The 23,239-nt window shown below is 35.9% G+C and overlaps 1 protein-coding gene across 1 annotated transcript in view; it reads right to left on the bottom strand.

Annotated features, from left to right (window-relative positions):
- Positions 1-1,425: 1,425 nt before the first annotated feature.
- PHEX (phosphate regulating endopeptidase X-linked) overlaps positions 1,426-23,239 on the bottom strand; it is a gene marked incomplete at both ends in the record, with an annotated part of 233,764 nt that continues 211,950 nt past the window's right edge. The window contains 6 exons of the mRNA XM_080909936.1: positions 1,426-1,528; positions 4,326-4,402; positions 9,661-9,765; positions 10,884-10,949; positions 17,048-17,174; positions 19,470-19,541. Coding sequence (XP_080766062.1) covers positions 1,426-1,528; positions 4,326-4,402; positions 9,661-9,765; positions 10,884-10,949; positions 17,048-17,174; positions 19,470-19,541 — 550 coding nt within the window. The remainder of the gene's footprint in view (positions 1,529-4,325; positions 4,403-9,660; positions 9,766-10,883; positions 10,950-17,047; positions 17,175-19,469; positions 19,542-23,239) is intronic.

Here is a 23,239-nt window from a genome sequence, read left to right as displayed (position 1 = left end):
GTGGTTCATCTGAATTTGCCATTTTGCTTCTGAAATTTTTCTATTGGTACACTAAACCCAGTACCCCATGTACAATGAATAATGTTATGGGGGTATGAAAATGTCTATTCTAATTTTTTTTAAAAAAGTAAATACTCACCACTCCAATGCCATTACAATTTTATCCCACAAACTCTCTTAAATGTGGTAACAGTTATCCTACATAAATATACACTAACATGAAGTTAATTAACACTATAGGTGGTGATTACAAAAATAATGCTGTAAAGATGAAAATACAGTACTGCTTTTAGAAAAAAATAAACCCTTCATAAGACTCGAAAAGTAATGTCCTTTAAATCTAGGCAGAAATGCTTAAATGGGATTCCTATATACCAAAGTGCTTTCATCCTAGAAGCTTTTGCAAAGGTTTTCTTTTCAGAAGAAGTAACATTAAGCAGGCTAAGATGGAAGAGCATTTTACTCCCTCCTCACTGCAGTGTTTATATCATCATGCTAAAGGAAAATGAAAGCCATATGTTCCTGACATAGAAACACAAAATTCTTTCCTCAATGTCTACTCGGATCAGTCAGGAAATAAGCACATCTGAGAAGAATGAAACAAAACCAGAACTACTCCATTACTGTTATCCATCAGACAGATGCTCACTGACATACAAAGGGACTGGATCAACATTTGCAGATTTCATTTTCTACTCTCTTTATTATTGTGTGATTAGTCACTGTTGTTAATAGTTTTCAATATTGCTGGCAGTTAAAAATGTGTTCTTTTTTTTCTCTATTTTATAGACCCAAATCCTTTTCCTAATGGGCTTTATGCCATCTTTGTTCATGCTTACTTAAATAGGACAGTTAGCTACATCTGTTGGAAGTTCTGAGATACAATTGTCCAATAGACTCCACACATGAAGAGAAAAACTTTATCAGAAGTTATAAAATAAAGACCCAACACATTTCCAATTCAACTACCTTAGAATTAAGAAATGTTTTATAATAACTATACACCATAGGGCGCCCATCTCTATCATTGAGGGTGACAATTTTTATTGGTTGATCCTTTCTATGACTATACTTCACCCAGGCCCCCTGCAAAGCTATAGATTGAAATGTTATATATAATCCTAGCTGTGGCTAACAGAAATGATAAGAGCAGTTTAACCAAATAGCCTTGATACTTGTTTTCATTGGACTGGCTTTCTTTAAAAAATGTATTTGGCTCAGTTCTTGAATTCCTTTTATAAACCCAATGATTTTGAACAGATACTGTTTAGATACAAGCAAGTCATCTACCCAAATAATGAAAATGCATTAAAAATAAAAGTCTTCAATGAAATATAGGCAGAAAGCTGTCGGTGCTGAGAATGTTAATGCTTCCTCTACTGGCACTCCTCAGCTCTGTCAGGATGGCAGAAACCAGAACTCCAGCTACCAGAGTCGGCAGGAATCCACACCTCTGTTCATGGTGGAATTTGGTGGACAGTTAAAAGCTTTCTGAAATTCTTCAAAGTTGCTAACGGCACCATTGACCCTGAAAAAAAAAAGATAACTAAGTAATTCAATTCCTACACATCCATGAATTCTGAATGAAACAGTCCTTTGCTACAAAGGGGACTTGCATCCCCTTAGTCTGTTTACAAGAAAGACACGTAAAGCTCAGATAATTAAGAAAAAGAAATTATTGTCATTGAGAATAAAAACCAACATCTCTTCAAAGGCCAACCAGGACTCTAGTATTCCTCCAAGAGTCTTCAAATCCCTACACAAGTGTATCATCTCCAAGATTTTGTTTTTCTAACTTTTGAAAAAGTTACTTTTAGCAAATGTTAAAGATAGAATATAGGTAATAAACAAAATATATACTATGTAAATAGCAAAAAATTCCAACATTTCAAGCAACTAGTTAGTAAAATGAAATCAGTTCCTAATACTTATATAGTTGGCAGAAAGTGCACAAATTATAAGTGTAGAAACCACTATTTTTTTTAACATATTCCTGTTACTACCATTCTGTGATCAAGGCAAGGCATCTCAAGCACTCCAAAGTTTCCCTTATCTCCCCTGCCAAGAACTCCAAAAATAAGGACTGCTTCACTATGTATTACCCAAGCACCGCCTGCCTTTGAACTTGTTAAGAATGGAATGTCCACTGCACATAAATTTGTCTTTGGCTTCTTCTATCTCACGATATTATAGTATTGTCAAAGTTATTGCTCTTGCTGCATTTTCATTTAGTTTTTTAACAGTTATACCAAAATGCTTTCTCTAAATCCCTACCACTTAGGATATTCACATCTACCTAGAATTTGGCTAATGTAAGAATCAACTAACTGATGAACACAATCTAGCTGTTACAAATGAGTCTGTTCTGAACTGGATTTTAGCTTCAGAATCTGCTACAGTTACAAGTTCCTGACTGGAATGGAGGCTGCAGATTCCTGTTACTCAGCACTTTGATTGTAACTGCCTTTTGCAAATGGTGCTCCCATTGTGTGATTTTTCTCTGCACTCAAAATCTATGCTTACTGCCGATATCAATAACAAGTCACGCAAAAACCTCCCCATCATCAATTTCTTACTCAACTGAACAATCAAAGGGCTCACTAAAAACAGCATTCTCAGTCACTATTTCTTCCCTAATGACTTTGTTACATCTGGGTATTTAAATGAATGTTATGACCTGTATCGAACAAATCCCCATAACCTTGAGTTTAGTTGGGGTGCTTGGATAGAGATTGATATATCATAGTACGGTTTGCCTTAGGCAAGTGTTCAAAATGAAATATTGATAATAATCAGTAAGTATACTCTCTAAATTGTTAGCAAAAAAATCCAACATTCCATGCAACTAGTTAATAAAATGAAATTAGTTTGGAAAAAATATCTGTTGAGTAATTAATCTACTGTGTGGCTTTATCTGCTCCATTTGTCTGTAGGATCACATTTTAGTCCATTAGAAACTGTCAGCCTTGATGACAATACAGCCCAGTGGGGGAAAATTTCCAACACAATGATGAGATTTTTATGCTAGTGGATAATTTATAGTCAATTTTGAAGCATTTCTAAGGCAAGGTTTTAAGAAAAAGATTTTAAAATATAGAGGAAATCCTAGATGGCTTTCTTATGATATGCTAATGGATTCATTTAAATATTAAACATAAAGATATCCAGGTATAATATGTTCCAAGCAAAGAATAACTATAAATTACCATAGTTTCTTGGGTTTCTCTGTATAATTAACTGTCCTTTACTGTAAGAAATTTCTCTCAAGCCATAATAAAACCTAGTCCAAGATAAGTAATATCAACCTTAATTTTGTTTTTACTTAATATTTTATGCAATCTAAAAATTAGAGTTGTTAATCTTTTTCCCTTCATATATATAAGTCATTGTTTCAAAGGCTGTTCCAAGATGAAAACAAAAACGCACTGTCTCTGACTCCAGATATGAATTATAATTGCTAAAGATAACCATATACCTTGGTGTTCCCAAAGGGGATAACTGTTTATGTTTGTTAGTTTACATTGTGTGGGAAACAACAAGAGGTACTACACAGAATACTCTTAAACAGAAAACAGACCAGAGTTCTTGAGGCTTAAAAACTGAATAGTGTATCATATCACATCCTCATCTGAGATAATAAAATTCATTTTAAATTTGTTTACTTTGCCCAGATATCACTGCTAAAATAGATGGTAGAACAATTCAATATTCCCATTATTAAGAATGGAACTGACATACTAACAGCATCCATGGACTATTCCCTTCCAAAAGAAGTTACTATTCTATATATGCATAATTCTTTTTTATTTTCTATGCATGAAAGTTGGGTTGTGTGTATGTGTATTATGTGCATTGGAGGCTTTGGAGACTACAAAAGCAACTCAGATACCCTGGTATTTGAGTTTTAGGTGGTTATGAGCTATCATGTGGGTGCTAAAAACTGAACCTAAATTCTCTATAAGAACAGCAATGCTCTTTGTCATTGAATCATCTCTCTGGCCCCAAGCAGTTCTAATTCTTTATCTGAAATTTAATACTAAAACTGTGATTTTGATTGCAATTACATTTGAAGACTCACCAGTCTCCTGATGCAATACTAAGCCGAAATAGAGTTGAAAAGACAATTACAAGACCAGCTTACTACAATGAAATAAGAGAAGCATAGTTTCTGTTTGGCTAGGTTCTGTTTTCTACGAAGTGGAGATTATAAAATTTATTGTGTAGACTCTTGTTCATCTCTCATCTCGCAGCACATCGATATGGCTAGGGGCACAGAGTTGGGAGATACATAGTTAAAGCCTGAGGTTCCCCATTCACTCACTTACCGAAACTGTGGAGGACTGTGAGCACCAATTTGGACTTGTTCTCTGGCAGCTTCTGGTCTGTAGGAATTGCACCTCACCTGAATGGTAAAGACACCATTATGCTTCTACTCCAATTATACATTTTCTAGTTTCTTAATTCATCCAAGTTGTGCTGAAGAATAATTTTGGGATTCATAGAGAGCAAGAAGTTTGAATACATCAGGTAAAACTTTGAACAACCACAACATCTATTATTCAAGTCCTCAGAGCAAAAAGTTTTATCAACGTGGATTGCATAATTTGAGTAAATTAGGGAGGTTTTCAGGCAAATGATTTAAATCCAGAGAATTATATGTACCCAAGAATTAGTGAAGGTATTCATCTTATTAATTTTTTGTTTTAAATAACCTTTATCAAATTCAACCATATACGTTTCAATGAAAAAAATAAATAAAAAAACATGGTTTAGTATAATCAGGAGTTTTACTGATTGTAGATGCCCCTGGGTGTCTTTTGTGCCTCATGCTGGTCTAAGCTTGGAAAAGGAATACATTTCTCTATTTCCTTTGAAGTTAGACATGACTACCTAACTTGTTCCAACCAATAAACATAAAGTTTTATATTCCATTTCCCAATAAAAGTTTAAGAAAACTATTAAAACGAATGCCAAGTTTAATAGTCAATGTGCTGAGTAGATGACTCAATCTGAAATTTGCCTAGTACAAGCCTTAGGACCTGAATTCAGATTCCTAAAACTCACATTAAAATGTTTGTCATTCCTCAGAAAACTGAACATAGTACAACCTGAGGACCCAGCTATACCACTCCTGGACATATACCCAAAAGAAGCTCCTGCAACTAACAAGGACCATGTTCATGGCAGTCTTATGTATAATAGCCAGAAGCTGAAAGAACCCAGATTTCCTTCAGTGGAAGAATGAATACAGAAAGTGTGGTACATTTACACAATGGAGTACTACTCAGCTATTAAAAACAATGACTACATGAAATTCCTGGGCAAATGGATAGAACTACAGAATATCATCCTGAGTGAGGTAACCCAGTCACAAAAGAACACTCATGCTATGTACTGACTGATAAGCGAATACTAGCCCAAAAAGCTCAGAATACCCAAGAAACAATTCACAGTTATGAAGATAAAGAGAAGGAAGGGAAGAAGATAAGTGACTCTGTCCTTCTTAGAATAAAAGAACAAAACACTCATGGGAGGAAATAAAGGGACAAATAGAGGAGCTGGGATTGGAGAAAAGATCATCCAGAGACTGCCTCACCTGGGGATTGATTCCATATGCAGCCACTAAACCCACACACTATTGCTGATGCCAAGTAGTGCTTACTGGCAGGAATCTGATATGGATGCCTCCTCAGAGGCTCTGCCAGAGCCATACTAATACAGGGAGGATGCTTGCAGCTAACTGTCAGATTGAACATGAAGACCACAATGACAGAGCTAGAGAAAGGACTGAAGGAGCTGAAAGGGTCTGCAACCCCATGGGAAGAACAAAATTATTAACTAATCAAGCCCACCACAGCCCCCAGGGAATAAAACATCAACCAGTGAGTTTGCATGGAGAGACCCATGGCTCCAGGTATATATGTAGTAGAGTAGCATTCTCTGGCATCAGTGATAGGAGAGGACTTTGGTCAAACAAAGGCTCATTTTCCCAGTATAGGGGAATGCCAAGGCGCTGAGGTGGGAGTGGATGGTTGGGAGAAGGAGCACATTTATGGAAACAATGGGAGGCAAAGGGAGGAAGGGGAATGGCAGAAAGAGGATAACATTGAAATGTAAATACAGACGATATCCAATAAGAAAGAAAAAACAAAACAAAAAAAAAAAACAAAAACAAAAAAAAGCTGGTCCTGATGGCATGTACCCCATAGGGGTGGTAGTAGAGAAAAGTGGAGTTCATTGGCAAGAAAGCCTAGCCAAATTCATGATTTTTAGATTCAGTGAAAGAGCAATTATCAAATAATAAAGATTAAGGACAATGAAGAAAATATACCTGACAACAACTTCTTTCATTTTATTTATTTAAACATCTGGCAGTTTCTTCTATTATTGATCAATAATATGGAATGTATACATTTGTATTGTACTTTATCCAAGGTCTACTTTCTGTTATTTCACCTGGATTTGATTTCTTTCTTGTGTGTGTGTGTGTGTGTGTGTGTGTGTGTGTGTGTGTGTGTGTGTGTGCGCGCGCGCGCACACACGCGTTCCTGGTTCTCTCCACTTTTATTCAGCAGCTCTTATGCTGGGTATCTGCAGCTTGTTCTCTGGTTGGTTTCCATCCTGAGAATCCTCTGCTTCTTACAAGGACTGGTGAGCATTATCAGAAGCTTTCTGGTTTGTGATACACTACAAGCCCAATGCTCTCTCCCTCAATTTCCTTCTACAAAGTGTTCATGGTCTTTACTCATCAATTCATGGGAATATCTTGGGAACTCATTTGGCTGGTGTTCCTGGATTTTACTTTGCTGTTTTAGTTACCTTCTCTCTCTCTTTTTTTTTACTTTATTTTAAAAAACAAAGGTAAATGTACAAATTTTCAGCATTTTTGCATAAAAGTATACAAATACATTTTTTAAGGTTGTAATTAAGTATTTGTGGGTACATATACATACACATATGTATATATGTAACAATAATATAGGAGAAAAGGCTATTACTTTGAGGCTATAGGAGAGAAACTAGGAGGGGCTGTAGGGACAAAAGGGGGATGTGATACAGTTCTATTTTAATTAAAATATATTCTTTTTTGTTGTTGTTGAACTTCACACAGTCTGTGAGTTGTTTCTGGGGTGCTCAGAGCTTTCTGGGGTTAGTATCCCATTATCAGTGACTGCATATTATGTCTGTTCTTTTGTGACTGGGTTATCTCACTCAGGATGATATTCTCTAGATGCATCCATTTTCTTAAGAATTACATAAAGTCATTGTTTCTGATAGCTGAGTAGTACTCCATTGTGTAAATGTACCAAAATTTTTGTATTCATTCATCTACTGGAGGACATCTGGGTTCTTTCCAGCTTCTGGCTATTATAAATAGGGCTGCAAGGAACATTGTGGTGTATGTATCTTTGTTGTATGTTGGAGCATCTCTGGGGTATATGCCCAGAAGTGGAATAACTGGGTCTTCAGGTAGTACTATGTCCATTTTTCTGAGGAACCGCCAGACTGATTTCCAGAGTGATTGTATCAGTTTACAATCCCACCAGCAGTGGAGAAGTGTTCCTCTTTCTCCACATCCTCGCCAGCATCTGTTCTGACAACAACTTCTGGCCTCCATACACACATGCATTAATGTGTACCCACCAACATACACTCACAACAAAAAACGTACTGTTTTGTGTTCATGAAGATGAAATGATTAAATACTCCAAATGAAATACTGTCAAGATGAAATACTTCAGAACCCAGTTCCTTCAGTAAAAACCCCAATGATGACATATGTTGAACATGGAATAAAGACAAGAAATAAATGGGTGTGTTGTTTGTTTCTGAAGTATAACCTACTTAATACTCATTTGAAATATTTCTTGAATTATGATATAAGCTTAAAGTATGAATACTTCTATTCATGATGGATACATGATATGTAGGAAAGCATTTGAAATTGAAAGGGAAATTATAAATTATTGAGAGATTGGAGAAAACATTTACTTTGGTTGAGTATCAGTGTGTCAGTGCCCAAGGACAGAAAGGCTCATTTCAGTTTTCTGAAGTGCTGATCATCAGACCTAAGTGTCCTGACTGTGTTTAAACATTTTTCTTTAACAGAAAAATAAAATCGTATTTTTGAAGAATTTATTTGGCAGAGGTATATAGTAAAAAGAAGAAAGTAAAAAATATTTTTTAAAAGCTAGTAATGTCTATTAAATAAGGAGAAATGGGCCTTGAAAGAACCAGAAGCATAAAAATGCGTGGAAAATGAATGAAAAAAAAAAATAGTAGGTCGTAGCAACTACAGGTATAAAGAGGGCAAGAAAGCTAATGGTTTACTGTTATTTTGATAATGATGAATCATCTCCCACCATATTTATGAATATGACTTTAAAGATGTTTTTGTAATGAGATTCCTTAATTTCCACAAGAGTTAGGCCATGGTAGCATGTGGTGGTTTGAATAATGATTATTGGCCCTCATAGACTCATGTGTTTGAATACTTGATATAGAGAAATAGTACTATTAGGAGGCGTGGGCTTGTTAGAGTAGGTGTGTCCATGGAGGAAGTGTGTCACTGTGGGAGCGAGCTTTGAGAGCTCAGATGCTCAAGCCAATTTACAAACTTTTTGCCTGCCTATCAGAATGTAAACCTCTCAAATCCTTTTCCAACACCATCTCTCCCTACATGCTACCATGCTTCTTCTTGGGACAATAATAGACTAAAATTATGAAACTATAAGCAAGCCTCAGTTAAATGTTTCCCTTTATAAGACCTATTTCTGGTCATGGTGTCTTATCAGAGCAATAGAATCCTTAACTAAAATAGTCTTCATTTTTCCCTTTCAACCTCATATCTTAGGTTATTTTGCTTACATTATTATATCATATTGACTATGTTTTATAAGTTATTTAACAAGTCCTTGAACATTAAGGTTGTTACAGTTTTCTAGTATATTTCCAAGATAAAAAAATATGTACCATGTAAACAGAATTCCTCCAATGTGCAAAAGAGTAAAAGTATCCTTGTTTTGTAAGATTGGAGGATGCTTGAAGAAAAATTTCTCAATGGAGATTTAAAAAAAAAACATAGTTATTCTTTTACCACTGAATATCTTTAGTTTGACAAAAATGTTGCATTTAAAGACATCATAAAATTTAAATGACAACATCTTTCTCAGTTAGTTTATTTCACTTAAAAAAGTTCTTACTGTAGCCTAAAATTTAAACAGTAGGAACAGATAGATCCTTGTACTTTATCCTCCAGATCATAGCTCAGAAAACTTCTGGAAAGAGATAAATCTGAACCTTTGAAAACCATAAGATCTGTGTTTCAATTATTCAGTTCTGCCATTGTAACACAAAACTAACCAAAGATAACATGTAAGGGACAGAGTATAACCTTTTTCCAATCAAAGCATTATTTGTTACTTTTAAATTAAAAAAACACATATGCACATATTTGATCCTCTTTGCCCATTCTAAGAAATACTATTTTGTGGATGTGCTTTTTTAATACTTACTCTTATATCTGAGCTAATACTGGCACATGATTAAATGTTAGCTAAGTTGAAGTCATACCAGTGAGCTTTTCCTCCAAACCTTTGATTAATAACAAGTTAATAGGATACATTTTCCCCCATGGTGCCCTATCCTCCCTTTACTTACATGAGCATAACTCAGGAAGAAGAGCTGATTATTGGTGAATGTGATGCCTGGTAGAAGGGGCTCTTCAACTCCCTGTCTTCTATCATTTATCCATTTCCTATAAGCCTAATGGCAGAAGCAGAATAGTTGATCACCATCAATAACAGCTTTTCTCTTTTCCCAATCAACACAAAAATATTAAACACGTATTCCTGGCATGTGTAAAATGCACTGTGTTGAGCTTTAAGAAGAAATACTCCTGAAAATGCATCCAAATGTAACTTGTGTATCTTCAAAAGAACTGAACACCTTATGCTGCTAGCCAGGCATGGTGGTACACATCTGTCATCTTAGCATTTGGGAGACTGTGGCAGGAGCATTTCCATGAGCTTGGGGTCAACTTGAACTACAGAATAAAACTGTCTCAAAAAAGAAAAAAAAAATTAAGACTGACGAAAAAGGAACCTTACACTCTATAAATAAAAAAGCAACTGTGCCATGGTAATCAGATATCAAGTAGCTCTTTAAAAGGCATTGTTTTCATTGAAAGGAGGTACAAACAAACTTAACACCATGTGCAACTAACTGCTTTAGCAAAAACTTGAGTGGGGTTGATATATTTTTGATTTTATCAACAAGAAAGGGTATCTTATTTCATCATCATTTAATGAAACAAAATACGTTTTAACTAGAATATAAAGAAAGATAACACTTAGAATTAACCTTGTTTTTAAAGTAAACATTCAATTTTATGCAAATCTTTCTATGTTTTTGGTATGTTGATTTCTTAACTATACACTGAGAGATAATGCAAATACTCTTACGGACTCTCACTGTCCCAATATATGAGAATGAATAGCCTCTAGCCATAAGTTTGAAGTATGAAGCTTTAAGATAAAATGATAAAGAAGAATAAAGATAAACCATTACTTCAAGAAAATTCACATGAATTTAGTCCCAAGAAGAGCTCTATACCACTCTTTAATATAATTCTGTGCATATTGTCTGAAAATTCTATTATTTTAAATATATAATTCTTAATAACCATTATTATTTAGGATGACTTAATACTCCAAAAAGAAAAAAAGTGCAACTCTACTAGAGTATAAGAGAGTCCATGTAAGAACAGAAAAATATTAACTCCAAAACATTATAGTCCTCAACGCCAAGTTAGTGGCATGCACTGAGCTGCACCATGCATGCTTTCACGACTTTTAAAGCTCAGTAAATGTAATAGTAAGTACCCTAAAAGCTTCTCGAAGACCTCCATTATCAGCAATATTTTCTCCCAGGGTTCTCTTCCCCTTCACCTAAGGAAAAGAAAAAAAGAGTTTAATAGTCAAGTACCATTCAGCAAAAGGCATACAAATATTATAGGAAGCAAAAATCATATTTTAAAGAGAAAATTAAAAACTAGCCCCAGCAAGAATCTTCTGAATGTGGCCATTTTTATTTTGCAACTTTCTGGATTGCTTTCTTGGCCATCAACAAATTGAGCCAGCTCCAATAAAACATTAACGATATTCTCAATGGCTCTAGTTTAATGGGAAAAATACAAATGCCAATATCCAGATTACTGTTTCTGATTGACTCACATAATCTGAATGTTTTCTCTATTTTCTCTATATCTCTAAAAATTTGCCATACACACAAGAACAAGATTTTAGAAACAACCATTATCATTTTACCTTCAGCTATTTCTATGAAACATTGAAAGGAAGGTTGTTCTCTTGGGGAACAAAAATGAAATAGAAGTGCTACAGACTACAAGGTCAAGTTCTGAAATATGTATGACACCCAGTGAAGCATAGAAGGGAGACATTTGTCTCAGCTGTTTCTTAAAACTGTAAATGGTAAATGAGCCAGAATGGACATAGTCTACGTTTCTGCACCTCCAGCCAAAGCTAACCTGCCATTTGCTTTTGTCTAGACAGGTTTTTCCATTTGCCAGTGACTGAAGGAAAAAATCAAAAGAATCATACCTTGTGGCATATAGAAATTACATGAAATTCAAATCAGTATCTGTAAGTCGACTTTTATTAAATCACAGTTAAGCCCAATAACATAAACTGTTTGTGTTCACTTTCTTGCTACTAGAGCAGTTCTGTATTTGCTATCTAGCTTAAAGATGTGCTAACCCCAGTATAGTAAGCAGAATTCTGGCTTCTTAAAGAAATCTACATCAAAATCCCCAGGCATCCAAGAATCAGTTACGCTACAATGGCAAAAGTGACTTTTAAAATGTGAATAAGTCCATACCATAATTGTAAGTATTCTTATAAAAGAAAAGGGAAAACAAGACAGTGTCAGAATGGCACAGTGGTCATTGTTGGCTTTTAAGAAGGAAGGTATCTTAGTTACTGTTCTATTGGTGTAACAAGATACAATGACCACAGCAACTCTTATAAATAAAAGTATTACAGCTCAGAGATTTTATACATTATGTCATGGTGTCATGCAGGCAGACATAGTGCTAGAGAGGTAGCTGAGAGTTCTACATTTGAGTCAGCGAGTATCAGGAAGAGATACAGAGACACTGGACCTGGCTTGAGCTTCTGAAAACTCAAAGTCCATGCCCCAAAGACACACTTCCTTCAACAAAACCATTCCTACAAGGCCACACCTCTAAATAGTGTCACTCCTCCTAATAATGCCAATCCATATGAATCTATGGGGGCTGTTTTTATTTAAACCACCACAAAAGGGGTCATAAGCCAAGAAATGTTGATATCCTCAAAAACAGAAAATATAGGAGACAGACTCTTCATTAGTACCCTCTATAAAGGAAGACATCCAATCTGACACATTTCTTTTAGTCTACAGAGACTTCAGTCATGCTTCTGAAATACAGAATCTTGTGAGAATAAATTTTGTGTTGTTTTAAGCAACTAAGTTCACATTTGCTATATCACCAAGAAGAAACTAGTATACCCTACTCCCAAGCCATGGATGCTATAAAAATCTTACTTTTAAGTTAGCCCAACTACTGATGTATCAAGCAATGCTAGCAAATAAAAATATATCTTAAGGAAACAAGATTCATAGTGATCACCTAGAAACCCTATCAACCTTTGCTTTACTTTCCTAAAGTCACCATTTTGGCTCTGCTTACATTCTTTTTCTCCATTCCAATGAGATATGGACTATTGTAAACACTTTTGTTTAACAAACAAGCATTTGAAACTCAAAGCAGGCCATGGATTCAAAAAGAAAGAAAGAAAGAAAGAAAGAAAGAAAGAAAGAAAGAAAGAAAGAAAGAAAGGAAGGAAGGAAGGAAGGAAGGAAGGAAGGAAGGAAGGAAGGAAGGAAGAAAGAAAGAAAGAAAGAAAGAAAGAAAGAAAGAAAGAAAGAAAGAAAGAAAGTGTAAAAAAGTAGTTATACCTCCGGATGCATTCCCCTCTTGGCTCCCTCTGAAATTCTTGACCTCTGTTTCTTTAATTGCCAATTCATAGAAGTTACTTGTATGCATATAATTTCAGAGCCACTCAGAGATTTCTCTTCTCTACCAAAAATTTGCAATGACCTTAACCTATGGAAGTAGCATAGCTCACCTTCCAGTGACTGAGAGATGTGATAATAGGGCTTCCCAGCCCTTTATCCCTGACATGAACAATTTCTGGGGTGCATTCTCTAGGAACTTACTTAGTATCAAGTGTATAACACTCAGTAGCCTCCTCATAGCAAAGCACAGCTTTATTGTGAACTATTTTCTCCATGAATCACTCATTTAAGGAGCCCCTTCTTGTGCTCTAACATACAACAAGGACACATGCTCCACTATGTTCACAGCAGCCTTATTCATAATTGCCAGAAGCTGGAAAGAACCCAGATGTCCTTCAACAGAGGAATGGATACAGAAAATGTGGTGGTGCATTCACACAAAGGAGTACTACTCAGCTATTAGAAACAATGACTTCATAAAATTCTTAGGAAAATGAATGGAACTAGAAAATATCATCCTGAGTTAGGTAACCCAGTCACAAAAGAACACACATGGTATGTACTCGCCGACAAGTGAATACTAGCCCAAAAGCTCAGAATAACCAAGATGCAATTCACAGACCACATGAAGCTCAAGAAGAAGGAAAACCAAAGTGTGAAACAGGATAAAATACAGAGACAAAGTGTGGAACAGAGACTGAAGGAAAGATCGTCCAGAGATTGCACACCTGGGGATTCACCCCATATGCACCCACCAAACCCAGTCACTATTGTTGATGCCAAGAAGTGCTTATTGACAGGAGCCTGATATGGATGCCTCCTGAGAGGCTCTGCCAGAACCTTACTGATACAGAGGAAGATGCTTGCAGCTAAACATCAGACTGAGAACAGGGTCCCCACTGGAGAAATTAGAGAAAAAACCTGAAGAAGCTGAGAGGGCATACAAGCCCATAGGAAGAACAGCAATATCAACCAACCAAACCCTCCAAAGATGCTAGGGACTAAGCCACCAACCGAAGAATACATATGAAAGGACCCATGGCTCCAGCCACATATGTAGCAGAGGATGGCATGGTCTGGCATCAATAGGAGAAGCCCATGGTCATGTAAAGGTTTATTTCCCCAGTGTAGGGGAATGCCAGAGTATTGAGTGGGAGTGGGTGGGTGGGAGGGGAAGCATCATCATAGAAGTAGGGGGTAGAGGGATGGGAGAGGGGAGAACAGGGAAAGGGAATGACATTTGAATGTAAATATATAAAATACCCAATAAAAATGTCAAAAAGAAACCTCTTCTTGGATTTTGTTTATAAAGAAGTTGCTCTAAGACAGAATGATTAAGAAAAATATATTTGTCAGGTATTCAAACCAAAGTAGTCCTCTGTCTCTGGAGCTTTTGTTGTATAACACATGCTTTCTCAAGTCTCATTTATTTTTATTTATATCTATATACACACATGCTTGAATCCATCTCCTTCCTTTTCATTCTAAACTTTACATCTAAATTACAGGCTTGTGGTGTGGCCTCATCCCTCTAATGCCTCATATTCTGAACCACTGCAATAGAGCACAGGAGTCCAGGTTGAGCTCTGCATATGAACTGTCTGCTGACATTCTGCATCTGTAGTGACTCAACTAAGTTCTTCCCTAGTCACTGAAAAGAAAAATCTGACCCATACAAATAAAACCTGAAAATAAAGCCTAAACATTTATATACACAAAAAATCACTTACACATAAACACACACATGCGCACACACATGCACACACACATGCACACACACACACAAATACATGTGGATATGCATCTACATTTAATCCCTTCTATGGGAATGAGGTTGAAGCAGTTTTCTGATAATTGAATGAATTTATGATTATTGTCCCATTTTCAAAATTACATCTCCATATCTGACACTTTGAGCAAACAAACAGATGTTGAAGAACATAATAAATATATATTTGATTATATAACCATATACATAAACATAAAACAAGTGAAGAAGAACATGTCTTGTGTTAGTATTGACTCTGGTGTCAGTTCTAAACTCTAACACAGACTCTACAGTAAGTGAATTATATTAAACATCATTAAAAATAAAACTCACATTGATAAAGATTTAAATGTAAAACATCAAAACAACTTCAAAAAGCTTTCTTGGAGGAAAAATAAGCATCTCCTATGATGGTTAGAATGAGCTTATATATTTGACTACTTGGTCCCCAGTTGATGGAACTGTTTAGGGAGGATTGGGAAGTATGACCTTGTTGTAGGAGGTGTGTCATCAGGGGATGGACGTTGAGGTTCCAAACGCCCATGCCATTTCCAGTTAGTTTAATATCTATCTATCTGTCTGTCTGTCTGTCTGTCTATCTATCTATCTGTCTGTCTGTCTGTCTGTCTGTCTGTCTGTCTGTCTATCTATCTGTCTATCTATCTATCTGTCTATCTATTTATCTATCTCTCCCTCTCTCTCACCTTCACTCCTTCCCTCCCTCCCTCTCTCCCTCCCTCCCTTCCTTCTTTCCCTCACTCCCTTCCTCCCCCATTCCCTCCTTTCCCACCTTCCCCATCCCTCCCTCCTCTGTCTCTCTTTCTGTTGTTGTTTCAAAATATAAACTCCCAATTCTGGTTCCATCACCATTTCTGTCTACCTGCTGCTATGCTCCCCATCATGGGCTATAGCAGTCTGAACTGTAATGCACAAATTAAATTCTTTCTTTTTATAAGTTGTCTTTCTTGTAATGTCTTTTCAAAAGAAGAGAAAAAAAAACTGAGTAACTTCCTATCCAATCTGAGTAGAGGAGACATCTTCATAGGCCAAAACACAAAGACAAAAGGTAATTTTAAGAGAGGTTAAGTATTTTGGAATTTAAAAAAAAATGTTTCCATTTTGTGTGTCAAAAGATAGTACAGAAAAATAAATCTTAAAGGATGAGTAATACACTTGAGGGAAATACATATAATGTGAACAAAAGAAGTTTAAAAGCCCTATTATTTTAGAGGTCCTCATAATTGACAAAAAAGTTAAAGTTTCATAGATAATATTTTTTTCATTCATCACTGGTGAAAAGATGAAATTTTATTCGGGTGACAATAGAAATAAATGTATTCCACAGGAAGAAAGCATATGCCTAATAAAGTGTTTATTGCATCAGCATTTCTAACTAAAAATTGTTCCCTTGGGTAAGAAGTTAGTTGACTAGGTTATGGTATTCACACCAGGAATTCTTCGACCATTGCCACAAGCAATTAACTAAAGCTGCATGTGTCTGTCTTTACCTGAATACTGGAGAAAGTGTATCAGGGTTATTAACACTGATTATGGGCAGGGAAAATAAGAAAGAAAGAAGGAAAGAAGACAAAGATAAAGGCAAAAAGTAAAGGAACCAAATTTCACATCCTCAAAACATGGATAAAACTGCATTTTGTCATCATGGAAGACTATATGCATACATATGACACAAAATGAACATTTCAAAAGTACATTTTATTTGTTCAATTTTTTATAAATAAATGCTTGATTCTCAAACCCTTTGATTCAAAATGATGAGACATTATTTCAGTTAATTAAGTCTAACAATGGTTTGGGTAAAATTTTTATTACAATATGAAATGTGGGAGATTTTTAAGAATGTTATTATTTGTGCTAGAATTTGTGAAGTCACTAATGTGTAGGCCTATGATTCTCTAAATTCAAAGTCTGTTACAACTACCCGGGCACTTGTGAAAGACTCCCAGACTATCAGACTCCACCCCTAGAGATTTAGCAGGTTTGAGCAGGAATCAAGAATTTGTATTTCTAACAAGTTCTAAGGGAAGGCAGATGTTGTGGATCCCAGAAGCATGCTTGTAAACCAATGGACTAAAGCAAGCTAATGTCTAAATGAAGAAAAATGGCCCACAAGGTTTCACACACACGCGCACGCACACACACACACACACACACACACACAATCACAGCTGTACTCACATTTAAGCCGGCTTTCTTCCAATAATAGTTGCTATATTGGTTAATCATGCATTTTGTTTTTTCCTTAAACTTTTCTTCTGAGTCCACAGACCACCAGGGATCAAGGTTTCCATTTTTATCATATTTTCTACCTAACATAAAGGAAGATTACAAGAAATCTGTGTTACTTGATAGAAGCTGAAATTGTCATCTTTTCTTTCCTTTACCTTAGTATTATTTCCAGACCAGTCCTGACAGCACAGGATGCTGTCCCTGAGATTAGTTCCCACAATATCTCCACTGTCATGGATTAATTCAATCGTACAAATGAGGGAAAGGAAGCAAATAATTGAGGGAGGTCTTCCCTTGAAATGAACAAAGGACATTTTAAAAATGAGATTCATCAATTTAACCCATGCACCAATCTTCTCCAGTCTTGGCTTCCTTTTTTTCATCTCCTCTGACCTGAAATGTTCCCTGGCAAGCAAAAATAGTTTCCTTCACTTAAAAAGCAGAGGTAACGGAAGTAGTACTACCAGTGAAATTCCAAATAATCCATAGGAACAGCCCTAGTGAGTCATCCAAACCATAGGACCACAGAACCTGACTCAGCCCTATAGCAACCTGCTTCCTCTAAGTTGCCAGGAGCCAAGAGACACATAACCCTCTGTTATGAATCATTCCACAGTCATCAGTGTGGATAGAAGACCCATCTGTCCTGCTTGGATGAAAAGTCTTGTTCTAAAAAGAGAACTTGGAACAGGGATGGAAATCTCCAGATCATAACAGGCGTTGGGGTTTTTACATGGTCTCTCATTCTTCATCTTCTCTATACCCTCCAGAACAATGATTAGGGTGTAAGTCTTCTATTTTAAAGGACACTACTAGAATCAAAGGCATGGTTTGAATTTAAGTACACAGAAAGTCCCCTACCTAAGAGTCTCCAAAGACAAAACTTGTAAAAATAATATACATGGAAGGCCCCCTAAGCAAAAGTATTCATTGGAACAGTCCAAAGCTCTTCAGCAAGGCTGCATGCTATTAACATTGCCCCCAGAAATAGAGTTACTGTCCTCCACCCACTAACACATTGGTAATCAGTTAGTAGACCTGTACTCGTACATGCATTACATTTTACTATACACTATTCATAGGATGAAATTGCCACCATTAGATTCTATCCTGTGGGGGAGACCCAGAAGAAAGATCATGAACCAATTGAGCACCATGTGCCTTTGTTTCTTAGTTAATTTTCTCTTAAATAAACTAAATACTCAATGGCAAAAAGGCTGGCTCTGAGAACTCTGGTGATTACAAGGCAGCTACATTTTAACAGAGAGTAGAAGATAAGAGGAGCAAGGAGTAGTGAAACAAAGAAGCGCGTAAGGAAGCATTTGGTGAGAAGTAAGAATTATTCAGAGAAAAATGAAACCAATTTCTTTCTTATCCCAGAATGGGCATCAAGAAAAGAATGTTGGAAATTACTTTGGTCTTGCTAGGTTTTTATTTAAGGCTGTCTACAGATCATTGTGTTAGTTTGAATGCTATTTCAGAACAAAGAGGGAGGGAGGAAGGAAGGTACGAGGAGGGGTCTGTCCAGTAATACTCTGAGAATTAGGAAAATAAATTATGATTTAAAATAACAACTCCCAGCCTAGTAAAATGAGTCAGCAGGTAAAGCCATTTACCACTAAACCTAGTAACTTGATTTCAATAGCCTGAACACACATGGGAAGGGAAGAACTAATCCTGCAAGTTGTCCCTTGATTTATACACATATACTCTATACACACACACACACACACACACACACACACACACACACACACACACAAAGTGTGTCATAAAAACTTTAAAAAAAGATTAACTCCCAAAGGAGATACTTTCAGTTGTTATGATCCCACCTTTCCCTTTTGCTTAAACAACACCAGGATAACAGCATATTTGTATGTTTTAATTGTGAATATATCCCAATATAAAGATAAACAGAAAAGAAGCACTAGAAATTATACAAAGCAATCAGGCAGCCGAGTTCCCAAGGCCAACTTCCTAATTAAGCAGCACATACAATCATTTCAGGGGCAAGGCTCACACCTCCAGGGAAAACATCCAAAAATGAGAGGGAAAAAACAAGAGGGAAAGCTACCATATAATCCCTAGAATCACTGGAGCAGCCCCAGCAATACTGTTCTGAATGCAAATGGGCTTTTATGGAAGCTTTTTTTTTCACCACCTTTTTTTTTTTTTCATTTTACCCTGATCACCAACTGGAATAGTTATTTAAGCTATCACAGCAAAACATGACAAAAGTTTGCAATCAGTAATCATATTTCTTGGGATAATCTTCAATCTAGGACGATGCCACTATGAAAAGATAATAACAACAATTAACACCATACAATCAACATTATAAAAAGGGACAGCTCATAAAAGGCACTAGTACTTACCATTATTATCAAATCCATGAGTAAATTCATGGCCCACAATTACTCCTATAGCACCATAACTCAGGGATCTGTGTCATAAATAAACAATTTGGAAAAATTATATGTATGAATCTGACAACACAATCCTTTATTTTTTAGTGGACAACCAAAATTATAAACAGTTTTAGTAATGTTAACAAAAATATCTCTAACAATCATATACAAAACAATTTTTATAAACATACCCTTCTAATAAAGACAAAGAAATATAAATTCTAACATTGTCACAGTGACCTTACATGGGCCTTAGTGCCCTGTTATATGAAATGAAGTTTGTGAAAGACATTTCTAAAGTCCTTTTCTTTCTCAAGATGTCTGTGGTTCTATATCCATTGCAATGATATTTTATATTTAAGTACCTAAAACAGGGCTTGAAATGTAAATAATATAAATATTCTATTTATTTTTTTTCTGAAAACTTGCTGCAAAGTCACTATAATCTTGGAAGTTAAATTGTTTTCTAAATGGAGTCATTAAAAAAGGAATAGCGTGGAGCTTAAAAGGGATCTATATGTTTGGAAATTAGTCACGTTCCTCTGTTTCTGTGGCAGACAAGCTGACAGCTGAAAAGCAAACACTGTTCAGCCTTAATCAGATTTGAGGAAAGTGTTATATTATTTCTCTTCACTTCTGAGGAAGCATGTGGTAGATTATCTATAAGGATAGCCACCAACACTACCACCTACCCTTACGTACAAATGTTCCCTCTTCTCCTACCAAGATGTGATCTATTTCCTTGCCTTTGAATCTGGACTGGCCACAAGACACGTGACCAACATATTGTATAGTATAAGGGGCCAAGGAGGCTTCTGGAACTAGACCTTAAGACACCTTGCACTTTTTACCTGCAGTCTTTCTTTAAGTTAGCAATAATATAAAGGAATGTGATTGCCTGGTTGAAGGGCAAGAGGCCTGGTAAAGCAATAGAGAAACTCCAAAATGTAAGGGACCCTCACAGAAGACAAAAAAGCCCTTCTGAACCACACCCCTCAGAAGAGCAGGAAAAAGTGAAGACATTCTAAATGGTCTAGCCCAGTGGAGCAGGCCCAGACCAAACCAAATTGTGGAACGAGTAAATGGCTGTTTGATGGTAGTGATGGTTTGAATAGGTTTGGCTCCCGTAGCTTCATGTGTTTGAATGTTTGGCCTATAGGGTGTGCCCTTGTTGGAGTAAATGAGGTCTTGTTGGAGAAAGTATGCCACTAGGGATGGGCTCTGAGGATTCAGAAGCCAAAGACAGGCCCAGTAGCTCCATCACTCTTTTTGTGCTGCTTGCTGATCCAGATGTAGAACTCTCAGCTTCCTCTCCAGCCCTACATAGGGTTTTGTGCTGCCATATATCTCATCATGATGATAAGGGACTGAACCTCTGAACTGTAAGCTGGCTCCAATTAAATATTGTCCTTTATAAGAGTTGCCTTGATCATGGAGTCTCTTCACAGCAATAAAACCCTAACTTAGACAGTGGTGCTTTATTATATAGCATATATAATTGAAGCAAAGTACAAACAAAAAAAGTTGAGGAAATCAATGAGCTTTTTCAAATGCATGTGTCTAGAATTTTCTCTCTAATATAATCTCCACAAAGACCAAATCCTCACCTTATTTATCCACCACTAAATTCTCTGTTCCTAGTAAAACAATAAGAAAATTAAAAGTGATTTAATTCATGATTAATTAGCCTTACTATGTCCTGTAAGGGACATATGTGTCTTATATGGAAACTAAGTCAGTTAACCTATAGGAAAGAATTATAGGCTATTTAGAATCTTTATTGTAAAATTTATAATTATACTAAAAATATTTCACAGTTGGTCCCTAGCATGCACCATCAAAGTCATTCGGCAAACAGATAGGAAAAAAGCTGAAAAGAACAGAATTTTTTGAAATAACATGTTATTACAGGACATAATGATCCTTAACATGCTAATTGTTTGTCTCAACAGTACCCAAGGAAGTGCTATAAGATTTAATTTTTTCCCTTGGTGGAAATTCTTTCCTTTGTTATTTTCCTTTGTTATCCTTTCTGCAAGGTAATTTGCATTTGAAAAAAAATGATTCCTACTGTTTTTCCATCATTACAAACCTTTATTAAAAAAGTAAGAGTAAAATTAGATATTTCAGTCATAGAGCTATCATAGCCTATGTGGGACAAACTTGTAATTTCACACAGTGCTAATTTTTTGCTGCAGTAGCTAGCACTGTGTGACCTACAACATTTTGATTTCCCAGATTTCTGTCTTCCACACAGCCTCAGTCAATGCTATTGACTGGGTAAATTTAAGGAATGGGCAATGGGAACCTATAGAAAGTACTCTGCGATAATGTCCCTTAAGAGGGACTGTTCCAACAAGCTTTCTATTTGCAAAGGATAATATGGAATTAAAAAATGATTGAATCATTCTAAATCTCAATTCTCAGTCACAAATTTACAATCGTTTGGACAAGAGACAAAGAAAAAGTAATTTTTGTATGACTAAACCTTATAATAATAATGTTTTATGTTATTGCATTGATATCCTCTACTTTTTCCAATTCATATTATTTAAATTAGCATGCCATAAAAAAATCAACTCGTGTCTCTTAGAGTACAATTAACTAGGCAGAAACTGGAGGGCTTCCTGCATTAGAAATTGAGCTTTCCAAAGGGCATGGGGACAGTGTCATTTATCACCTACTCAGTTTCTCTTATCATATGAGGCCTTTAACACATACAAAAAAATGTTGTCAATTAAAAAACAATTATACTGCTGTCTGGATTCACTGTGACCTCAGGCTATTATCAAGTAAGGGTACCCTACTCATGTATTAGAAAAAAATCATTAAAAAAAAATACTCTGAGAGATGAAAGTAGTTATAAAATCCTGCTCAATTTCCTTCCAGTTACTTGGGAGGCAGAGTTAGTTAATAAGATAAAAAGTTAGACCCCTCCCCCCCTCTCTCTCTCCTCTCCTCTCTCTCTGCCTCTACCACCTTCTTAACTCTCCCATGACCTGAATAAACTCTATTCTGTACTATAAAAAAAAAAAAAGATAAAAAGTTAGAGGCCAATCTGGACAACCTAGTAGCATCTTATTTCAAAAACAGTTTTTTTAAGCTGGAGCATGGGAACACACACCTATAATCCTGGTACTACATTTGAGAGACTGATATACATGTGAGACCTGCCTGGGCTATATGATGAGCCTGTTGCAAAAAAAAAAAAAAAAAAAAAAAAAAAAAAAAAAAAAAAAAAACAATCAGTAAGGCATTCAAAATGTACTAAGAGACCTACTATTTCTTTCCAATGACTGGGAGTTCACTTGTATAATGTGACCCATTATGTCTTAAAATAGTTCCAAATAAAGAGTTTCTTCCATGGGTTTATCTAAAATTTAACTGTGCTTTCAAAAACCTATTGGTCCAGTAAAGCTACTAGCTGAACACTGGATGACTTCCCAGAACACAGAAAATCATTCTACCACTAAATTTTCCTTCCAAAAGACAAATTTTCCTTCCAAAATCATGTCTGTAATCACATCATTTAAGGAGAAAAGGCAAGAAGGTTACAAGTTCAAAAGCCAATCTTACTTACATAAAAATTCCCATTTCAGCAATTTTGAGGCTGCCAAAAAAAAAAAAAAAAATGGCAAACCCCGTCTCTAGATGTTGCCAAGTTCATTTTTCAATGTTTATTTTATCTGTATGAGTGTTTTGCTTCTATGTATACTATGTATGTACCTGGTAC

The sequence above is a fragment of the Micromys minutus genome, assembly GCF_963924665.1.
Source record: "Micromys minutus genome assembly, chromosome: X".
Lineage (NCBI taxonomy): Eukaryota > Metazoa > Chordata > Mammalia > Rodentia > Muridae > Micromys > Micromys minutus.
The sequence above is the reverse complement of the archived record's forward strand: the minus strand, read 5'-3'. Positions and strand labels throughout refer to the sequence as shown.